The sequence below is a fragment of the Anomalospiza imberbis genome, chromosome 3 (genome assembly GCF_031753505.1).
Source record: "Anomalospiza imberbis isolate Cuckoo-Finch-1a 21T00152 chromosome 3, ASM3175350v1, whole genome shotgun sequence".
Taxonomy (NCBI): Eukaryota; Metazoa; Chordata; class Aves; order Passeriformes; family Viduidae; genus Anomalospiza; species Anomalospiza imberbis.
Genome location: NC_089683.1, coordinates 52,408,989 through 52,433,492, shown reverse-complemented (window position 1 = coordinate 52,433,492; position 24,504 = coordinate 52,408,989). Strand labels below are relative to the sequence as shown.

Below are 24,504 nucleotides of genomic sequence, written 5' to 3'. Positions count from 1 at the left end.
CTTTATGGTCTAAATGCCAGAGCTTTACAAGCTCTCTCTTTAACCTTTGGTGTCCTTCTTATACCCTCTTGATATCTCACTCTGTGAGCATCCTGCTTTTCCTCCTGTGCCATGTCTTCTCCTTATTCCTGAAAACACCCACTGCTGGGATTATTTTCCACCTCTTGCTTTAAAACTTCCATTTCTTCTCCTTAGTTTTTTTCCAGTTATATTCAAGCACTTCATTCTCTTGCAAGACTCTCTGTGGCCTGTTCCACCTGGCTTGTCTCCTCCTGCCAGTATGAAAGTGCACTGCTAATGAGACACCAGCTTTTTGTCAGATAATTCCTAAATTTCAAACTTTCACACACTTCTGTCTTTTACTGCTTTTTGGGATAATTTTCTAGCAGATAAAACTTATCAGAAGTTTACTTATTCTGAATCATAGGACTTTTTTATTATGCCTACAGGAAAGCTGACAATAGTCAAACGGGAGGTCTGATGAAACCTCAAACTAGTATTCCCTCTCTGTCTTCCTGTCTTTTCCTCCTTTCCTTTCCATATGGGCTGGCTGGCTTGTTTTATACTTTGAAGATTAGTTCTTTTGGATGGGAACCACTGCTTTTTTTCCCAGTCATATTTCCTCAGCAATGCTGAGGGCCTTTAAGTGTAAGTCTCTGAGTAACATATTTGAGCATGGAGGTCTAAAACACAGGTAGACAGTTCAGTAAATATATTCTTGTAAAAGTACACTTTTACTGAGTATTGCAATCTCTCCACCCACGCATGAGAGTATTTAATGCCACTTGTGCTATGCAAACATTAAAGATTTTAAGTCTATCCTATTCTAATTATTAATCCTTAAGAGAAGCAGGGAACATTAATGCTATTCTACTGCACTAAGTGCTAAAATACATACACAGACCACCTTTCCATAATATTGGATTACCTGCAATGTTTAATGGAATTGTCCTGGCAGCATCTTTCTGAAATATTTAAGAACCACTATTTGTACAGTACGGACAATAATTGGCATGAATTAAGCACCTTGCCAAAGGTCTTATGGTAAGTCTGCAACAGAGCAGAGATTTTGATGCTGGCATCCTAACTTCATAGCTGTACTAGTGCATCTTAATAACACAGTTATGTTTCATGATGTTTTAAATCAATCTGACAGCATCAGGGCTTGAAAGGTATTGTGCCTGATGCAGACTTTGCAGAAATCCAAACAGTATATATTTACCGTAAATACTACGGATGGGTAATTACATATTACAAATTTTGAAGCATGAAATAATAATTTTAATGATTGCATGAAGCATGTACTCAAGCACAAATACAGGAAGGAACAAAAAGAAATTCAGACTAATATATAGCACATAAAAGTCAGTGGACAGGATCACTTTGAAAATCATCAATACTTTTATGTAACAGTTTACTTATGGTTTTATTTATTTGGTATGTAAATTACCATCAATAATGCAGATGCAGTACATAAGAAATGCCTATCTTCCATTTGTTTTACTGGAATAATATTACACAGTTCATCTTTTTGAGAGCTATATAACTAAAACCCAAACTGGCTAAGGTGATGCCTTCACATTAGTCTTATTCCCATAACTCAGGCACTTATCTCCACTAAAATCAATAGATTTTTGAGTGTGCGAGAAGTAAAAGACAGGCATACTAAATACTTTTAATCCTGTGTTGGCAAATAGATTTGTAATTCTGTTACACTTATCTCCAAGGCTGATCTCTATTTTGCATATTTTCAGAGTTTTGATCTACAAATGGGTTTTAATTTGTTGACTTTTGCAAGAACAGACTTGTGGCAGTGAGGGCAGGTCGTGCATAATCAAAGAGTAACACAAAGACAAAAGAAAGATGCAGAGAATCTGAGCTCAATTTCTGTATGAAATACAATTAACATTATAATTTCCTTGTACCACTCAAAGACCTTCCTGTACTGGGTGTCCTGCATATTTAGGGGCTTTTTGAAAGATTCAAGAGATGTCTATCTAGGCAAATGGTACAGGGTTTTATGAAATGAACATGAAAAATTTAGGCATGCTTTTCTCTCTCTTCGGCACTTGGAAAGAGGCACAGAAAGATGAAAGGACTTTCAAAAGAACATTGTGATAGATCTGGAAGCAGAACCCTCTGACCCGAACCGCAGCTCAGGGTCTGAACTGAAAAGCTTTTCACCTTCTCTTAGAAGACGAGAGTTCAACGAACTGTGGAAATGAAAAAAATTGTACATAGACTCTGTAGGTGGAATTGGACATTGATATGTGCGAGTGCTTGAGAAACTGCCAGCTTATGAAAAACTTTCAGCTCTATGACAAAAGACTGGGATGCAAATGCTATTTATACTCAGAGCCAATGAGTACCTTAAGCCCTGATACGGCATGCCAAGATTAACAGTGGTGTATAACCTGCACTGTGTCCCACCCAAGCTCTGCCCTCCCCATGGTGAAGTGGCAGCTATGCCTCCTATTGTTTAGAGGTAGGAAGTTTCAGTCAGACTCCACTTTGCAGATACTATATAGAATACAACTCAAATAGCTGCAAATCAAATCCCCATTAGTACGACTGACCTCATTCTTTACCTGGAAAAAGTCTCTCCAGAGATCAGTCATTTAAGTATATCTATCCTTGATAAACCAGTAGGCCTGAAAATGAAATAGCTTCTCTAATGCTAGCAACAAGAATCAATAACCTTTAAACACACAAGGACATTTTATTGTCTGAAGTGTATGAGTATATGAGTCATGCCATCACTAGACCAGTTTATTTTTGTTATTTGTAGACATAAGGATGGGCAGAGCTGTAGTCCTTGCAGAGCATATTGGATGGGCCAGATGCTCAAGACTTGGGAGCTCTGTAAATGAGACTTCCCTGGGAGAGAAGTGCCTAGTGGAGAGTATGTGAGCACAGGCCACGTTAAGGGTTAGTTCTTTCCAACAAAAATATTGAATTAGTTGTGGCCAAAATTGTGCATTTTTCTCTGCATTTATCAGCAAACCTTTAAATAGATGTTGCTGTCAAAGTGTGATGAAGCTAAGATCTCACATTTGCAGATTCAGCTACAATATTGATCAAGAATTGGGGAGGGCAGGAAATGAGGGAGTTGTTCCATGGAAATACAGAATCACAGATTCACAGAATTGTTAGAGTAGGAAGGGACCTCTGGAAATCATCTAGTCCAAGTCCACTGACAATGCAATTCCTTAGGAATTCCACTGATTGAAACAAGGAAAAGAAAAGGGGCGAGGTATATATTAGAAGGGGGTCTTAGGTGATTCGCAAAGTCTATTCCTCTCAAGTAGCTCAGCCAGTGGGGAAAGAGAGTGGGAAATGTGGCTTGGAAATTAAGATAAAAAGGAGGCTGAGTCCTCTAACAATTAGAGAAACCCCATGGGAAATGCCCATGACCTCTCCCTTTATTCAAATAAAGTAACAGGACTCCTCTGTCTCCTTTTTGGACATAAACCTCTGGTGTTTGTGGATTAATTTTCCTGACACAAACAGTACTTTTCTTCTTACTTTGTGTTATATATCACTGAGTTTTACCAGTTACTTCCTCTGGTTCCCATTTAATCACATTTAATATGGGAGTGAATTTACACTAGCATTTCTATTAGAAAAAAATAGCCACAAAAGGAAATGTGAAAGTGATGTAAACAGTAGTCAAGCATAAGGTTTGTAAAATTGACCTGTACTTACTCTGTGCCGCTCTGTACCTGCAATAACCACATTTGGAGTAACATAAATGGGAGTATAACACAGATGTAGTTTGCTACAGCTAGCAGATTATTAATGGCTTGTTATTTTGAACCATTACTCTGACTTGAGAAGAATGATCTTATCCAAAACCACAGCTCTATTTAAACATAGACACACAAAAAACCTTGTTGAATCAGGACTAGAATTGAGCTTGAACTACATATACCTTGAGTTTCTTGTTCCTCATTCATTAAATTTAAAAAAAAAAAGGCAGAAAAAATAGCCTGGTTATCTGTTTTTGAAGGCTTGAGAGTAGGAGGGCTCTGCAGATGGATCTGGGAAGGCTGAATCAATGGGCCAAAGCCAATTGGATGAAGTTAAACAAGGCCAAGTGCCAGGTCGTGCACTTGGGTCACAACAACCGTAGGCACTGCCACAGGCTGGGGGCAGAGTGTCTGGAAAGCTGCCTGTTGGAAAAGAACCTGGGGGTGCTGGTCAACACTGACTGAACATGAGCCAGCGAGTGCCCACGTGGCCAAGGCAAATAGCATACTGGTCTGGATGAAGGGAAATCAAGCTTGCACCAGGATTTTATGTTGGATATTAAGAAAAAATTCTTCACCAAAAGGTTTGTCAAGCTCTTGAACAGGCTGCCCAGGGCAACGGTGGAGTTGCCTTCCCTGGAGGTATTTAAAATATGTGTAGATATGGTGCTTAAGTGCAGGCTTTAGTGTTGGACTTGGAAGTCTTAGGTTAAGGGTTGGGCTTGATGATCTTAGAGGTCTTTTCCAACCAAAATTATTCTATGAAGCTATAATTCCACGAGTCAAGCTTGAGTGATATAAAATGCTGGAGAATAGGTGGAAAAGTTGCCCACTTTTTGGATAGCTGTGGGCTCCATTATACAGTTTTTTCCCCCAAGGAAATAGTTTTCACCCTTTATAAGTTTTCTGCAGTGCAACATTGGATTCAATTCTTGTACTTCTAAAAAAATTTAAGATCTTGGGTTTTGATTTTCATATAAGTGTAACTTTTTCAGGAGGGGAGGGAAAACCTCTCTTATTGTAGTCTAGTGTCAATTAATACAGTTAAAGACAAATTGATGAGATTTGAGTCCTGTGAACTGAACAGTGAATCTATTTTTACTGCTGGTTTGTCTTTTGTATTCAATTTCATATTTAATTTGGCTTTCATAATAGCTGTAACTTGCTATTATGTCAAAACTTATAGTATCAGGAAAGCAGAGTGTGCCATGTCAGTAGTCCTTAGTGCAATAATAAATATGTATGTTGGAAATTTTTGCATGCAACTATCTTGAACTGGCTGAATGACAACTGAGTTTCATAACTAAACTAAGACACAAATCCAGGGTTTGTGAGTGAATGTCACAATCATCCACTATTCCAATAAAGACAAGAAGAAATCCTGAAAAAGTGGTGAAATTGAAGTTATTTGTAAACACTTACTGCAAGGAAGATCTGAAGAGAACTGTGAGCCACTTCTATGTACTGATATTCAAGGAAACACCCCGAGACAGTGATATAACGATGATCCTCTGGTGCCCAGTCCGGTGCTGGGGTTACTGAGGTCACGGTGCAGCCTGGTCCATTCTCCATCCACCAGGAACGATGCATTGAGATGTTAAAGGTCAGAATGAGATCTGTTTCCTGCATAAGAACAAGAGAAGAATTAATGTGTGGGGATGGTACTCTGGTATCCAATGCCTCAGCAAGGGATTTCACAGCATGCATAAAGAAGCAAAGAGCTGCAATAAAACTGCGCTGTCACATGAAAGTTAGTGGAGCTTGCCTGCTGCAAGCAGAACTAGCTGTACCTTGTCAGGCAGAAATGCTTTGGAGCAGAAAAATAATCCTGCAAGCCAGGATCTGTTCCTAGACATCATGGCAGCCTAGACCATAGCACTCATTTCTGTTGATTGCCCATTTTCCAGTGGATACCATAAGGATAGATGGCCCATGTTTTGTTGGTCTGATGTACCAAACAATAAAAGCATCCCCCAGAATTAAGACTTCATACGTTTTAATATACACACATCATCTGCAAGTTTTATTCTCATGGACCCAGTGAAGGGGACCTATGGAAGCTCTACTGAAATATTGGAGAAGATTGAAGAAAAGGATCCTGCACATTTGCTTGCAGGCAAATCGCTTTACAATGTCTCTGTGTGATTACTAATTTGCTAGGATCCTGTAAGGAAGTAGTGAGTGTTGCCTTGTCTAAAGACTACTGGGCTAGTTAAAAAGAGGGGCAGAGGTGTGCAACCTTTAAGTCCCACACAGCTAGTGCGGTGGAGTAACTAGTCAGCCATGCCTTCCATTAGGATTGCATTTATAAATAGTTCATAGAGGATTAATAAATTATTAATACACATCATAAACAATACTACGGATATTACTTTCATAAATTATACGTGGTTGCACATTACTTGAGGGTGTTACACATAGCTATAACAAAACTATGGACTCTGTGGATTCTGTAATAGCCTACAGTGTTTACCAACATTTTATAAATAATTTATAACTGTAACCTCATTGTAAAGTGTGACTATCTAGTCTGTGTGCACATGTGCTCAGTCATGCAAAAAAAAATTGCTTTTAAGTAATGTCTTTGCAGAGCTGAACTCTCCCCACACCTAACCTACATTTTTTCAGCCTGTTGATGTCATTAATAATTAAGATTCTCATAAAGATTTTAAAATGTAACTATTTAATTAGGCTTACCGTGCCAAACATAATAGATTGCTATTCTGTAGCAGATAAGTTGTATTCACATTTCCCTCTCTTCAAAAGAGCTGTTTTTTCAGTCCTACTTATTTCACTTTTTTGCACTAACTTATGAAGAGGTAACTCCATCCAGAGAGGTTTTGGATAATGTCACATGTCAATTGATCTGTGATTGCACTTGACAATGCAGTGCAGCTTAATATTTTTTCTCTGATTGGCAGTTTGTACCAAAAATATGGAAATTTTCTACAATAAAAAAAAAAATCAATCACTACCCTGCATAAACGCATGCAGCTATCAGATGGCAGGAAGAACCTTAAATATGTTTGCAATGAATAATTACCCTTCATTCCCACAACAGTCCAATCCAGCAAATAATGAGCAGTATGAGAAAATTTAAAATGCTTCATATGAATTTAATCATACAACTAACTTCAAGCATTTGTTAGTTTTGATCAAAGCTACAGCAAACATTTCTATAAAATATGCAAATTGTGCCCAAATATATATATATATATATATATATATATATATATATATATATATATGTATATGTATATATATATTGATGTATGGTTATAAGTCTTCCCCCAAAAACCATCTCCTTTCTCTGGATTTTTCCCGACTACAGCTATAGATACTGGAAAGTGTCTGCCATGTGGTTCATGGAAATGGGAATTTTTACCTTCCACCGAAGCCAGAAGATTATTTTTTTTTCCAAAGGCAGGGCTGCTAGAACCCCTCAAGTAGAACACTGGTCTTCTCACTTGGTATAAGAAGTTGGAGAATAGACATCTTTGGAGTAACTTTGCTTAAAGTAATAGATTTATTCCTAAATGACTGAAACTGGAATTCATCATGTTATTGTCAAAAGAACTTTCAGCCATTATAGTTACCATGGAAAATTCAAAACCTCTACTCTCTTATCACAGATGCAGCACAAATGAATAGGGCTCATTGTCTATTTCTATTTTAGCTTTGCAATACCTTAAGAAGAATCATGATGGACTAAATATGTTTTACAAAGGGCAGACTAGGGATGAAAAATGTATTCCTTGAAAAATAAAGTGATAAACTGGCTTGCAGGAACTGAGTATTTGTTATGCATCTGCCAGATGAAGTGAAAATGGATCAAGAGGAGCTAAATATAAAAATCAAAACTGGGCTCTGTATGTAGAATATAACTTCTCTAGGGGCAGCTATTTTTGCTTACCACAGATTCAATAATCAAAAACTTTATTAGTTAAAAACACAAGTAAATTTCCAAGTTACATGGGAAATATAATTACACATTAAAATATTTAAGATTACATATGTAAATAAAACCTTCACAAAATCCAGCTTTCTTCCATCCCTGAATTTATCCTCAGATGATTTTTTGAAATATTTACAGAATTCCTTTGCACTCAAATAATCTTTTAGCAGTTAAGTTGAATGCTGTGATTAGGACTTGTTTTGTTCAGAAATAGTCTTTGTGCTTACCAGTGAAAAAGTTATAGATCTTTAATAGACCTATATTCTATTTCTTTCTCTGAATAATCAGTAAAACACTATTCTGTTTTTTTTTTTTTGTCTTAAAATAGATCTGATACCCAGCATAGAAATGTGATATTCCTTAATAATAATAATAATAATAATAATAATAATAATAATCCTACTGAAAGTCACAGCTTCAAATCTTAAAGAACTCTGAATTATGTGATTGAGAAAACTTTCAAAAAGCAGCTGTTACACACTGAGCCAGTTAAGTAAAAAGGTCAACTTCAGAAAGCAAAACAATAAAACATGAAATCTGGTTCTGTAAGATTAGACACCATTCATGTCTCAGGTCCAACTTGGATGGATTAAGAATAACAATGAAATAAAATCTTGAGAAGTCAACATGTAAGTCAGACATCGCTAATTTCTATCCCAAAAATATCTGGGATCAGAATAAGCATAGAAGGAGCCTATTAACTACAAAGCTGCTGCACAGTAAAATCTTAGGTATAAATTGTTATGTGCTTTGAACTTGCCTATAACCTTCAAGCCATGTCCCCTTTCATGCAACCACATTAGCAGAGCAGTTCCTGTTGCTCAGTACTGAAGGTCACCAGCTTATGAAAAAGTTTCACTTAGTGAGAAAACACTTAAGGAATTGAATCCTCTTTTAGAACTGTGGAAGCCAAGAAGGGGATGATGTATCTATCATTAACATCTCTTCTACTGACAGCATTTAGAGCTATTTTTGGACAAACTCTGCTTGCTATTTACTTTGTTCACTGTTTGAATACAGTTTTAGTGGACATAGACAAAGTCTACAATGGAAGCTGGGGATTTATTATGCTCTCTAGTGTATTTGCCGTCTGTTTCCCTTCCAACATCTGTGGCTCAAACTTTATTCAGAAATGCAGAGAAATGGTCTGATAAGCCTTGAAGCTATGAAAACTAACGAGAATTGTTGATACACATTGGGCAAGCCAATATGTTGTTGTTCAAAGTCTGTATGTCAAGGAAGATTTCATTATCCTAAATTCAACAAACAGCTGCTTCCTTTGTGGACATAGAAATACATCTGTAAGGGCTTTATTGCTGATCACTGTGCTGCTTTTGTAAATTCTGCTGGTATTTGTAAAGCTTTTTAGTGAAAATTGGTGCATTAAAGTAGATTTTGATACTCGAGAAAAAAACCCAAAGGAAAACATTTTGTAGGACATCTTTGCTGACATTCTGAAGATGTGTTGATATTTGTAGTGGTCAGGAAAAATATTGCTAAATTAGACAAATCTTGAAGTTTGGAGGTCTCAGAGACTCAGATTTCTGAGATTAGGATATGAGACATCTTCAAATTACATCTGTAATTTCATTTCAGCTTAGTTGGTAAAAAATCTGAGCTCTGATGGTTTAGTGCCTATGTTTAATAGAGTAGATGACAACATTTTTGGGGGTCAACTGCACAGTACATATCATTTTCTGGCTGAGGACAGCTGATAACAGTACATGGCAACTTAAAGCTTTGTAAAAGCTGCCAGAAAAAGAATAAAAACTTCTTTGTAATCAGACACAGCAAGAGGACAGCAGGGCTTATAAGGAAGACAGCTCTTTGTGTATTGTATTAGTACTAGCACATATTAGTAAGTGAGCTGTCTCTTTGCAGAAATCACAAGATGTTACTGTTTCAATTATTTTTGTTCGTTGCACCTCAGAGAAGTTAATTCCAAACAGTGCAATGAGAAAAAAGAGGCAAGAGTCGCTCAGGGTGATTCTCCTTGAAAGCCCAGGAGACCTCGCAGACTCAGGGAAGTTGAATTGTACTGATTTCAATGGCTGTGGCTTGCTGTGTCATGGGAAATGATTTCTTCTATTTTTCTAATTAGGAATTGCTGAAATCTGTGCAAACCTTCCAAGCCGCTGTACATTTTTTGTCAAATACAAGCGGGTAACCACTTGTTCCATTTATCAAACTCAAACTAGCAAGAACAGGCTACTTGGAGAGTGAACAATCACACAAGGTTTCAGTGATAAAGGATCAGGGTCTGAAAGCATTTTTAGTCTTGGATGCCTAGGATGCACTGAGCCTCTACAGGATTTTTTTTATTCTGTTATCTCACTTTTCTACTAAAACTAACTCCCACCAGGCAGTACCATTTCCTCATGCAAGCAGACTTTTCCCTGTCTAAAAAAAAACTCTCCTCACAGAAGAACCAAAATAGAGCTTGTCAGCTGTGGGTTTTTTTGGTGTGGTTTTTTTTTTTTTTTTTTTTTTTTTTTTCTTTTAATTTCAAAGTTGATATATAGAAAATAATTATTGTATAAATCTTTAGGGAAAACAGATATTTACAGGTAATATTTTTCTATTTTGTTGCATTTGAATTGGGTTTTTTCCTCTCTAATTTTTGTATGTATGTGATGTTTTCCCTTTAATTTGAATTTTTTTTTTCAGTAACCTGGAATTCACTTCTTTAATTTCCTCTGGTAAAACCATTTTGTACCAGTATAATTGAAAATTAGTTACAGAATCCGATTTACCTGTGTCATTAATCAGATAAAGTTTAACCAGTTTTGAATCTACCCAACTGATATACTTCTGAAGCTCATCAATGAAAACTAGCAAAAATTGTCCCCTTGTTAGATTTTTTCATTATTCTATTTCTCAGTTAAAAATGCTACAAATGTATTTTAAGTGATTTCTGGTGTACCAATGTACTTCCGAAGGATTTAATTATAAAGTTACCAGCATGAAAGAGATGACTCAGATGTCCTGATTTTCTTCTCTAAAATGAAACTAGAATATTATATTAATAAAATACTATAAATAATCCTTAAAAAGTACAGGCACTGCTATACAGAGTTTGACATTGTCAATTATTATTTTGTTATATCTTACCTGTCAATTATCTTCTGACATTAGTAAAGCTACAATCAATGTTATATTAATTTAGATTTTCATATTTTTCTAGTAGTTTAATTTGCACATTGAAAAACCTAAAAATTTTAATCTGCTCTGCTTCTACTCATTAAAAAAAAGACACCTGCTAGAATCCAGAATATTAATTTAATTAGTTCAGTGGCATCAACATTTTTATTAACATCATTCTTCAAAAATTTTCTATCTATTTAGTTCTCCAATTAAAATACAATGAAAAAGGAAGTAGAAACTTCAGTTTATATTGCAAAGTTAACATGATTACTATTGCTCCATGAATATTACTCTTCCATGAATATTTTTTCATATTTAAACTGAATATTTTTAGAATGTTCTGGTCTAAGATCCATTGATTTTTTTCCTTGTGCAGAACATGTGAATTTAGCCTTTCACAGTAGCTCAATGTCATTTATCATGAGGACTATGAAGTTGCAGTCAAATATAAATTTTAACTTAGCTATTGTACATATTTATTGAAGATCCTGAGAAGTATAATTTTTGTAATTTCTTGGAAAATTACTTTCTGGAGGATGTAAGCTTGTGCAATGATAAAACACACTGAAATGGAAAGCTAACTGGAGGCACTCACATCCCACAGTAGTACCTAACTGTCGAATCTAATTTATTTCCCATTGTGCAGTAATCAAGGATATCATTCTGGAATTGAGAAAATTTGTTTAAGGAAATTGAGTTGAATATAATACATTGTTTTGACAAATTGCCATTCTCTGACAAAGACATTTTATACCCAAGCTCTGATAATGTGAGTGTACAGTGGACAGTTTTCCAGGTGATCTACATGGTTCTGTCCTTGGGATTACCCGATCTCATCTGTGTCCCATGAAGCAAAACTGGCAAATAATTTTATGATTGAACTAAAATCAGCATGGTTCTGGGTCTCTCTCAGAGTGAAGTGAATGTTCTGATAAGTTTACAAACCTTGGCTATTATTACTGAGATGAAAATACCAGATTACACTGCTTTCCCAATATATTAGTGCCAGTTTTTTATGAGTTAGGCATAATGCTTCTACAGATGTTTAGTTCATTATTCTCTTGGGACTTTTTTTTCCCCTTTTGTTTTTAAACAGTAAAGGAAGTGTGTCTCTCTCTTGGTTTACCCAGGCAAATACACAGATCAATAGCACTTAGAATTTTCAGACACAAATATACATAACCTCTTAATTATAAATAAAACCCCTCTGAGCACAAGTGTTGCCTATAAAAGACAAAAACTTTCCAAACAATATTAAGAGTGATAATGTGAAAAGCAGATCCTTAATGCAAGATTTCAGGTGCACAAGTATGCCTGTACACATGCACGCATTGGATTTACTACAAATGTTATAAGGTTAATTAGTGTTGGAGTCCAGAGCATCCCTTTGGGTGCCCCAGATGCCTCGAGACCCTGGCAGGGGGCTCAGAGACCTTGGCAAGAAGTCAAAAACACTTGTGGCTTCGATTTTAGCCCATGGGAGAGGCTGCCAACCTTATTTGAGGAATTACAAGCTAAAATGTTTTGAGTAGTGTAATAGGGGAATTGACACTGGGTGAAAAAGTGGAATTTTGGGGTTTTTTTAGAATGTAATTCAGGCGTACAAGATGGAGAAATCTGGGCGTGCCCTAGCCTTTTCTTCCTTCTTCTTGTCTTATATGTCTTGGTGTGATAATGACACATTTCTATTGGTCTAGGATAGGGACAAACTGTCCAACATAGATTTTATGTATTGGTACAGGAACTGTAAACATGGTACATGTAATTTTGAGTATATAATGTGGGAGATGCCCGGGGCTCGGGGCAGACTGCCATGGCTTCTGTACTAGGTGGACCTCGTCAGGTCAGAGAGAAACTGTTATAGATAAGAAAAAATAAACAACCTTGAAAACTCGGCTTCACGCATTCCAGACCTTTTCTTTGGCTGCTGGGCTAGGGAAAAAAGGACTTTCACACTTTTGGGGTCTTGCCAGCAGACCCTGACAAATTAGTACATCCAATAACAAAGTAGTTGCCCCAGCAACCCACCGTTGAGTCTGCCCCTTGGAGTTGTTCCAGGGGCTTCTTTGCCCTATTTCTTGTTATGTCATCTAAGTTCTAGTGCAAAACAGAGTGTCCTTGTCAGAATTTCTCTTCTTGAGAATAAGATGAAACAGAATTTCAGGAATGTCTTAGAGAGGGCTAGCTTATTGTTCTAAAATGTGACAGGGCAGGAAAAGTACTACAAGCTATAAAACCATGTATTAACAGTCTACAAAGCTACAAGTATATGGTAATATGTATATAAAAAGCAAAAATCTTTCGGCATCGCAAGGACACCTTATTCTTGGAGTATATCCAAAAGAGTATGCAAAGCTTCCAGTGAGCTGGAATCACCATTCTGAAGGCTGAATACAGAAAGGTCTAGGCCTTGATTAAAATTGCAGCGTGAAATTAATATTTTTTAAATTATTTTCTTTTTTAGAATAAATGGTTTACCAAGTTATCAAACCATCTCAAAAATACTTTGCTTGATCATCTCTGTCCACAGAGTAATTTTAGTATGGCCCAACATTTAGTAAGGAAGGATGCAGAAGTGTATGATGTAGAACTTGCGCATCAGAAAATTTATAGAATGTATGTTCATTCCAGCTGGTGCAGTTTGTTCAGTGTCCCCCGGTGTTGGTTATTATTTATTGTTAGGTACTGTAAAACAAAATGCATGTGTACAGTGATAAATTTATGATTTCTGTTTCCTATTTTTTTATTATCTTTTAAAATGTAAATAATTATCTAGTGCCTGTAGTGTGTGCAGGAAACAGTAAGATTTCGGACAGAGTTCTAAATCCACAAAAATGGTGTTGCTATCCCAAAAATGCTGTTGCTGTACCAAAAAAAGTGTTAGGAAACCTGAGATTATTGTAACACAGGTGGGGTTCATGAAATACCAGGCTGAGGAGAAATACGTGTTGTGTACCTTGTGCTCTAAGGCCCAAGCATTTCTAGTAAGTGGTGATTTTATAAGCATTAAGATCTCAGAATGCTTAAAATGAAGCCTAGATAAGTTGGAAAATTACTAAAAAATGTGGAGTAATCTTTCTCAGTTTGATTCACATCTGTTCCAAAGTGAATAATTTCAAAAGGATTTACTTCTGTTGGGAGGTTGCAATGATCTAAAGCATCAATTTAAAAAGCATAGCTTGTTCTCACAACCCACTTGCATTCTCAGTGCAGAATAAAATATCCACATTCAAATGGTTTGAATTCCTCTGAAGTCAGTAGAAATGACCCAGTTGCAACAGAGAGATAAATATTCCTGCAGGACTCTGAAAAGCTTGTTTTGAAACCTAGATGCTGAGCAGCACACCAGCCACAGAGTAATTATCAGGAAGCACAGAAGGAGAAGTGTGGGCTCTCTTCACATAGCCCTTGGGCACTGTTCAAGAAATTATGTGGAATAACTGTACAGCATCAACTACTTCGGGCTCTTTCACTACAACTTATTCCACTACTGACCAGGCTGACAGATATCATCCAAGTATCAGATTCAGATCTGAAGATGTGTAACATTCATGTACCTTGCAAATTTGGGCCAGTAAAAGAAAATTCAATCTCTGCAGAAACATTGATACATGCCCAGTATGATGTGTGCAAAATCTGCATGTAACAGTCTCTATTGCAACACTGCTGAATATCTAAGGTTTCTCACCATTAGTTTAGCATATTTTACTCCTCGCTAAGACTTCCACCAATTTTAAGGAATTGCACAGCTACAATCCATCACACAACATGGGAAAACCTGTGTCACAGTTTTCAATGCTTTCAATGTATGGCAAGAGCTGCTTTTGCCTGAGTTATACGTATCCTACAGACTTTAAAAACCACCTTCGGTTCCTGTCTGAAAGATCCTATTTGATTTTTTAAATGGAAAGATATCTGTCACAGGAACATGTTACATGACTCAGATAAACTTCAGTTCATAAAGTGTTTATTCCTGTCCATGTAGGTGATGATGGTTATTATTAGAATACCTAAGGCTATATCAGATTTGATAAATCAACTTCTTTTCAATTTACATGAACTAATTAATTTAGCAGTAGGTGAAATTGCTCTCTCTTTTTGTGGTGTGATATCATGTGACTCAACCTGGACCACAGATTAGTTTTATTAAAACTAATTTGACTATCCAATACTGTCACTTAAGTACACAAATAAGAAGATCTAGATTATTTTGAACACAGAGACAGTTATGGGTGTTTCTTACATTGGCTGCTTCCTGTGTTTGAAAATTATTTTAACTGATTTTAGGAAACAAAGTACGCAGTTGCTTCTGTCCTAAAGCTGATAATTATTTTTCAGGGTTTTTTTTTGTTGTTGTTGTTTTTTGTTATTTTGTTCTGTTTTGTTTTGTTATTAATCTGTGCGTTGGAAAAAAATTTGAATAATGAGACTACTATGGGTGAAATCCATTTTTAGCTAGTTTTGGCTTTCAAAATGAAAAGAACAAGAAAACAAACTATACTGTGGAAAATGTGTTTTAGCATTTCCATTGTAAAATGTTACAGTTTTCCAAACTTGGGGTGCTTAGGCTGCATTTGCAAACTGGAAAATGTTAGCAGTCCTACATAGCCAGTGGAGGGGATACCATTCAAAACCTTGAATCAGAAATTTAAAATAAGCTATTCATAAACTTCTATTGTGACATTAAAAGTCTCATGGAAACAGATGAAAAGAAACTTAATCACCTACATTAATAAACAAACTATAATCTCCAGCAAGCTGATAGCAAAACTTTTCAAGTGGGTGTCCTTTCCTCTTATGAGCTGCTGCTATGACGTGACAATTCCACCACTGTAGTAAACCACAGCCTCCTAAGGACAATTCAAAGCCATTTAAAAAGACTCAGTGCATAACTCTGGATAAATGTATGGGTTTTATTACATTTTCAAAAGCACCCCCTGAGGAATAATCTTATGATACCATGCTAGATTTTTTTGCTAGCATGCAGGAAAGCATCTCATGTACGGCAAAAGAAACTGCAGCAATTTAAACCAGTTAAGTACTAATCCACATATGAATAGCATGTTTCTCTTTTGCCTGTTGTCTGTGTGGCATGTAATGCTGCTAAAGCCTAAGAGGACTCCCTGCATACATAAGAATATATGTGTTCTTACATATAATGCAAGAACACCTCAATTAAGATTAAGATTAAGATTTAAGATTTAAGATTAAGATTAAGATTAAGGACAAAATCACCTCAACAAGTAGATCCATTATTTTCCTAATCTTAGCACCAGTTTGTACACCATATACAACTATATTTACAGTATACATAAGATGTAGAAAAAATATGCAGATTAAGTGTGTGGGGTTACAGTTTTGAACTGATGGTGTTATTAGGTGGCAAAAAGTAATTTTCCAGATATCGCACTCTTTCTTTCTAAACCTCTTTACATCTGCTTCTCTTTCCCATTATTTAAGACTCTTTTCTCTTAGATTCAAATATTCTCATCTGATATTTTGTAGAAGATACAGTGGTTAACAGATAATTATGTTACTTAATGACAGACCAAATGCTGTTTAGTCTTGTATTTTCCAGGGTGGTCTTAGAGAAACTTTATTCTATTTTTAAGAGATAAATTAAAATTTATAGAAAGAGAAGTTATATGGACAGATTAAAATCTAATCAAACCACTTTTTACTTCATGTGTTAAACAAATGTATAAGAGATACTTCAGAAAAGACAACACAACAAACCCTGCTAATTGAAGAGTAGGATCTAGTACCTGGCAGGCATCCTTAAATATTAATTCCTAGATCAGCTCTGTTTTAATGACAGTTCACTGACCGTTCATGTCAGCTGTCAGCTGCACTGGTACTGAAGATATGTTTGGATGCTTTGCTCCATCTCCCAGGGCTGTGGAAAAGGGAAGATTGGCTTTCAATTAATATTAACATTGAGTGCTCAAGAGTGTTTGGATGACTGTGAGGGGTCCTTGGCTCTTGCTCTCAGACAGGACTGTCAGTAGTTTACTCTCTTTTCAGAGAGAATGGAGCTCTTCTCCGCGGCTGAACACTGACTGGCATGGGAGCAGCTCTGCAGAAAGAAACCTGGGAGCGCTGGTGGGTACAGACTTCTGGGCTGTGTTGGGAGAGTGTCACCAGCAGGCTGAGCAATGTGGTTCTTCATCTCTGCTCAGCACTGGTGACAAAACACCTGGAGGGCTGGTCCAGTTCTGGGCTTCCCAATCTGAGAGAGACACACAGAGTGGAACCAGTCCAGCAAAGGCTTCTAAGCTGGTTATGGACTGGAGCACAGGACATTTGAGGAGAGGGAGAAGGAGTGAGGCCAGTTCAGGATTAATAGCTGAAGGCTTGTGAGGATGCGACTACTGCCCATAACCACTGAAAGGGAGAGCTTAGAGAAGGCAGAGGCAGCCTCCTCTCATAGGTCCACACCAGAAGGACAGGAGACAGCAAACATGAACTGGAACACAGAAAATTCTAATTATTTTAAAATACTTTTTAAAACCATGAAAATTGCCAAAGACTAGAATGAATGCCCAGAAATGAGGTAAAAACTCCATCTTTGGCAATATCCAAAATATGACCAAAAAAGCACCTGAACAATGTCATTTAATTGGCCCTCCTTTGAGAAGAGGGTTACCCAAGGTGACCTTTCAACCTAAATCTGTCTTTCCTTGAAGGCTTACAACGGTTGTTGCTGTTCTTCAAAAAAAAAAAAAAAAAAAAAAGCCCCAGGCAATCAATGAATCAACCAACCAATCAACCAAAAAGAAATCCTGCCACCCCCTGACCAGTTATAGAATGGATTGTCTTCCTGAAGCATGAATATCTACGGGGATCTCTCAAAATCCTACAGTAACATACTGGGGACCATGGTAGTAGTGAAAACACAGTATTTGGGAATAAAAAAAATGAAAGCGTGCAAAAATTCAGGAAGTTTATTTCAAGATATTTTCTGCCTTTTGCCTCCATTCCTTTTGAATCATATCACAGTTCTTCAGTGTTCGTATTTTACTTGCAAGCATTTTCTACTGGCTAGCTAAAATTTACTTAAGAAAATCTCTTCAGTATCTAGCTCTGTTCTCAAAGACCCTCCAATTTCCAGCCAGGATTAAGATGAAACACTAGGAGCAATGACCTTTAATGAACACAGATTGAGAGGACTACCTAGAACATAGCTCTGTCTCTGTAGACCAAATCAGTGATTGAAAACTTTATTTAAGAGACTGATAGGGAGTAGATTTACCATTCTAACTGTAGTGTCTGTGTCAGTTTCTTAAATTGAGTTTTGAGGAGCTGATTTAGCCCAGGGAAATGGAGAAATCTGGTTGAAGCATCTCTTGGGGCTGCTTATACTAAATTTTTTGTTTGTGTTTAGTGCTAATGCAGAGTTAGATGAACTCCACTGCCAAGATTTCAGAAGATCGATGCTTTTATTACTTCGAATTGGAAAGTTGATGCAACAATAGAACAGTCACAGGGAGAAGAATGATACAAAGAGCTCTTTGATTTCCTGGTGCTTAGGAATATTGAAAAATGCTGTGAATTCAAGGAAGCAGAGTTGATTTTTTTTTAGTCAAGAAATAAACATATCATATCTGATTTATTAAATTTAGACTGGATAAAAATATTTTCAAGGAACTGTATATCTGCCCAATGGAAAAATATATAAAATTCAATAAATAATTCATTTTTTCAGAATCTATAGAATTCCTTCACTGTGAAATGCCATCAATACACCACATGTGCTTTGTCTTTTTCTTTGGAGTAAAACTATCATAAAATAACTATGAGAGGTGTCTTGTGTTTAGACAAAGATGCTAAATTTTTACATCAACATCACTGATTTTTTCTTTCCTGAAGAAAAGCATTGGAAGTATTAATGTTTCTCTGAATTCCCGGGATCACAGCAGTTTTCTACCATGTGTGTTAGTGCAATTCTGACTTCACTGGAAGTGAATTTGCCCAGACAATGCAGCAGTAAAGCTCTATATGCTTTCAATTGAAAATAAATGCTTCAATTTAATCTGAAAAATGAATCTATAAAGTATTATTACATTAAAGACATACACCTCTTAAATAACAAAAAAAGGACCTGATATCAAAAATGAATGGCAGAGTTAAGAATGGAAATAAAGATTACATGGTTATGTCCTCAAAGGTTAGGAAATGACAAACTCCTTGGTTCTGCCTTAGTGCGCCTGAGCACTACAATAGAGTATTAATTGCATACAATTTTTTATTGCCTGGGCTGAGCACACAGCATCCTGTAAAACTTCATCATTAAGCCCTCATGCATTTTTCAGTCTTTTAACCTGTAGAGACTTACAGCTTAATCCAAGATAACTTCAGGATTTTTTTCTTTTTTTTTTTTTTGGTACTGGAAAAAATTCCATTAAGTTAATGGAACTTTCACAGCATGTGAGATTAAATTTGTTAAACTGAGACCAGACATTCAGAGAAACGCTTCCCTAGTCATTACTATGTTTTATATATATTTGGGCCCATTAATATATCTTTCCTTATTGATGGTGATATGGCTGGTTTTTAATTCTGGGTATGGTTTTCTTTCTGATTTTGATAAATATACTGTGATCCCTTAGCATACTGAAGTGAATGCCATATGAGACTAACAATTCAAACAATTCAACAATGTCAAGACAATTTTTATTCTGACTTACCCATTGGAGATTCTGCAAAAAAAAGGGGAAACTATGTCCAGAGGGAAATTTCAGTAGTTAACAGTCATATTGAAAAGAAATATGAAATTATGCTATACTGTCATCTATTCTCAGCCCAATGGTGATATATTTTAATTAATTATGTGAATGACTGAAAAGAGGAAAGGCTTGTTACTATATGATACTGAGAGATTGAAAGAACATTTGAGGAAAGGACTGGCATTCAAAATCATCTTGAGAAACCTCAGATTTTTCCTGTAAAGTGCTATTCAGCAAGGACAAGTTCAAAAGTTCATTTGTGTTGAAATAACTAAACATACAAACACAGTATGGGTAACAAAATTCTGGATGTCGCTCTCTTACAAGGAAGGGGAAAGTTATCTCAGCACAAACTCTCTCTAGTATTGGCAGGGTTTCAACTCAAAGGACTTCAAGAAAAACTGTGGACTAGAATGAGCAGATGTCTGAAAATGAGACCTGTGAAGAAAGATAGGAGGAACTGGGGTTTCCTGGCTCAGAAGCCTGGGAGCATGACTGGCTGTTGGAATGAGGTGAGTAGCCTCTTTCCATGCCTGTAGTGGAGGTACATCATCACTGGCCCAGGAACTTGACTGTGTGGCAAAGGCATTACAAAGAAAATACAAATTTGATCTTGGGGGAGAAAGTTTCTGAAGCCAAGGGAGAGGAAAACACTGGAGAGACCTGACTTGGGATTCTGTGTGATTTATTGTTACTGGATTTTAAGAACAAAATAGACTAAGTTCTATCATCTATTCATGCATATTTAGTCTGATGACATGTACTAATTGACCTTCTGAGCCATTCATCAGTGTGAATCTATGATTCTAATAACCCAAAACAGTCCTGGGAATACATAATATTTATAAATATGTAGCACTTATCACCAGTCATCCCACTGAGATTTGATATATTTAATATAATAATTGGAAGTACCCAACATGTAACGCATAAACATAACTGAATTTAAATATAAGACTTTTCCCTGGAGCTTTCTAAGAGATATGAGCAGATTTAATGCAAGAAAAGGAATCTTGTTTATAGAAGTAATTTTAAGGGAATGACTATAAAAATTTTCTTCATTAGGTTTCCAGCTTTTGATAAGATACAATACAATATTGCACAGTCCACGCAGTGGAACTCTTGAGAGTATGATCTGTAAAGCTGGAATGCATTTCCCTAGCTTTGGCTGTCTACTTCTGAGCTAGCTGCCTATGGAGCAATGAAGCAGAACAAGCACTGTGAGGGTATGAGTAATCTCAAAAGGTGTGGAGGTTTTCTTCAGCATGAGGTGAATCATGCCTTACAGTCCTTTGGCTTTAGAGCAGCTCATGATACTTATCCAAAGGTACATATCTGCATTCATTGCAACTCCATATACTTAAGAAATAAAACCAGAAGTATGGCTATTCTGGAGTACAAAGAAATCAGATTAAAAATAAATAATTATATGTGTGTATATATATATATATATAACCTGTGAGCCAGATGCAGGTTTTCTGCAAATAGATGTGCTAAAAAGGCACTTCAACTAGAAATATGTGGTATTAGAGCAAGTATTTGATAAGTTGGAAATTCCCTCATGAATAATAATAAAAAAAATTGTTTTAGTTAAATATATAATGTGGCATTTCCTTTGGAATAATACTGAAGTTCTACTTGAAAATTAAGAAGATTATTCGCTTTGACACTTACGTATGATTCCAAAATTCCTGAAGGTTTTTGGAAACTTGGCCTTAAACAGCTATGAACTCATGCGGCATGAGAAATTTGAGGACTCTAAGACAAAGTTCCTGGGGGGTCTGCAATACTAGAAAATTGATTTCTGAATTAATCACCTAAATAGTTGATTTTTGGGTGTCTGTGAGCTCCAAGAACTGTGGCAGTGCTGTAGGCAGTTCCCAGGATTCTGCCATCATTTTGCCATGAATGTACTGCTTTGGATTCAATATCCAAACTTCATAACTTCCCCATTGGAACACCAAGCTCTCTGATAGATATCTAATATCCCACCCAAAACTGGAAAGAAGACAAGAGATACTGTGTGCATAATTATATCAAAACTTTCTATGGAATTTTTGGTTGGCACCACAGAGTTGATAAAGGAGCCAAAAAATTTTTACAGGCAACTAACTTTTACCTATTTCTTTGAAGAGGAATTGGTTTGCAAACTGAAACTACAGATTGAATAAAAGGAGACAATATGGAAATTTAATGCACCTGATTCTTGTTGGGTTTTCTTTTTTGACAGCATTATCTTGAACACAGATGTTAAATTGCCATAAAGAAAGTGAAGTCACGAACTATCAGTTATTAAAAGTCCCAGATAAAAATGAACAATGCAACACAAATGAAAAATGCTGGGATCAGAAATAGCTTGAAGTATTATGTAGTATATTTGGTTTGTGTATTATTCAGAATATTAAAATATGATATGACTTGATTTTGGATCTTTAAATCTGCCTACAAATTAAATGGTCCATGACACAGTTTAGATTTTTGCAAAGGTGAGCTAACCTGTAAATTATTTAGTCTGTTCTAAGTGAGACAGGTAACCATGTGCAGAAGTTCATCTTTCTTTGTATGAACCTGAAAGTTATTTTTCTATTTTCAAATTTCAGATGAAAATTTCCATAACTGTTAAGTCCTGATTTCCAACTTGGTATTATTTCACTTCTTATCTCCTGTCATACCAGTTGCCTTTATTTTGAATAAGTCCAGTTTCAACTTCCTTCTCGACCAGCAGTAATTATCAGCCTATATTCACAAAACATACCAATGATTGCATTAGATTTAGTGGTTCTTGATTCCTGTACAGAGTTCATATGCTTTTGAAATATCATCTATTTCTCAGTTCAAATTATATCTTAATCATTAGACTAACACGCAATATGTCCCCCTGACAACAAGCAGATTAAAGTTTATGATTCCTGTTCCATGTGCAAGGGTCATGTTCTGTTCAATAATGCAACTCTCTAAATTGGTCTTTAGTGGCAGTGTTTGCTCAGTAGTCATGACCACTTTCATGGGATCTGGATATAATTCTGTGTAATGGAATTTCTGATATTACCACTGAATGATGAACTGAAAAATCATACCTTGTATTTTCTAGTGAAATTCAGCTATTACTTTCTTAGAGGCGTAGTATTCCTCCAATTAATACAGAGCAATGTATATTAATTTGCCTTAAATAAAAACATAACAATATTTTTCTTCATCAAGAGGCTACCTGAAACATTTTCATTCATTATATGACGGCTTTTTAAAAATGGATAGGAAAATATGAACAGTATGGAATCTGTGAAAAGTGTTCCTTATTGTGTTATTGTTGACAAACCACAGTCAAAGCTGTCTTTATTCATCTGATCTCAGAGTTAGAAACCTATTTTTAATTAAACCATCAAGATAATGTTTCCTTAGTTTAGGATGCAGGAAAATTATAAAGCTTGCTAAATATACTTATTAGCAAAGTCCTTGATGTTAATGTGCTGTTCAAATCATCACAATTGGATCACTAAAAAGAAAACTACAATTTAATGTGAACTTTCTTTAAAATTGGATTTCTGATTTTGCTTCATTCACTTTAGTAACATTTGAGTATAGGAGTATATGTGTGCCTGGAAACTACAGGTCTGGTAAAATTGCAATCTGACATTTGGGAAACTTTGCAATCACAGAGTATTCTGAGGAGCAAGGGACCCACAATGATCATTGAGTCCAGCTCTTAGGACAGTGGGCCCTATAGGGATCAACCTTGGCATTATTAGCACTGTGTTCTAAACAACTGAGCTGTCACAACTCAATGAAGAGGAAGGTTACAGATCATATGGATAAGTATGTTGCATATGCAATATGTACCGTGAAAACAAAGAGCAGAAGGACCAGCCACCTCTATACAAAAATACAACCCAACATTGGTATATAAAGTCAGCCTCCTTTAGCACATGTAAATTCAGAACAGAAACCTTACCATTCAGCCCTCCTTCCAACGCCATTAGCACTGTACTGAGTATGCAATATTTTGTCAGAAAGCTACAGTACAACTTATAGATCCCTCTGTAATCAGGAAACTATATATTAAAAACAAGCAAATTCTAATTCTATTTTAACTGATCCAGACCCTGAACTTTCCTAGATAACCATACTGCAGTTGCTCCAATGAATATTTAGTTTTATAATAGCTACTGAAATTCCATCTATCTTCTAGTCATTATGATAATTATGTTACAAACTGACATGTGAGTTATTGCAGCATGTTGGCTCATATTAACTAAACTACCCAAAGAGGAAGAATTTGTCTTGTGACATTGAAATTCAGTGTGCGTTTGCAGCTTAGATGTATATGTCTTGGTTAGCTTTAATTTAACTAATTAAGGAGATGCACAGAATAATTCAGCCACTTGCTTAGAGACCCTAGATAGACTTTGGGCCGTAAGATCCATATTGCTGTGACTATATAATATGGCTATCTAGATTTAACATTAAAAAAAAAAGCTATCATGGGTCTGACTACATCAAATTACATAAAATACCATCTCACATGTTACTTGCAATTAAAATTATATTTTAGGTCATACTTCATTTTCTACTTCCTTTGCTCTGGTTTGTAGCATAATACTACTATTTTCCTGGCAGAAAGAGTATCTGAAACAACTTTAAGTGTTTGAACCAATATGCTTGTCAGGGAGGAAAAAAAAGACCTCATGTTTTGTCATTTCTCTTTCATTGTCCTTCTTTTTGATAGGCATCCAGTGAGGCAGAAGTAGCAGATTATGAATAGCATAAAGTAGCCTCATTACCCAGTGAATAAAGAGGGAAAAGAAAAAAGGAAGAAAGAGGGGAACACTAAGTTATCATGATAATGTTTATGTGCAACAAGGCATGAATTGCAGGTGTGTAAGAAACTGATTTCAGGGTTTTCAAGTATGGAACACTTCAACTTCCCAAGTAT

The 24,504-nt window shown here is 36.0% G+C and overlaps 1 protein-coding gene across 3 annotated transcripts in view; it reads right to left on the bottom strand.

Moving 5' to 3' along the window:
- The window catches only part of NKAIN2 (sodium/potassium transporting ATPase interacting 2), a 517,712-nt gene that overhangs the window by 69,226 nt on the left and 423,982 nt on the right, over positions 1 to 24,504 (bottom strand). For all 3 annotated transcript variants that reach the window (XR_010997234.1, XR_010997235.1, XM_068184378.1), the window contains one exon: positions 5,172 to 5,372. Coding sequence is in view for 1 of the 3 variants with exons in the window: in XM_068184378.1 (XP_068040479.1) it covers positions 5,172 to 5,372 (201 nt within the window). In the remaining 2 variants the exon portion in view is untranslated. The remainder of the gene's footprint in view (positions 1 to 5,171; positions 5,373 to 24,504) is intronic.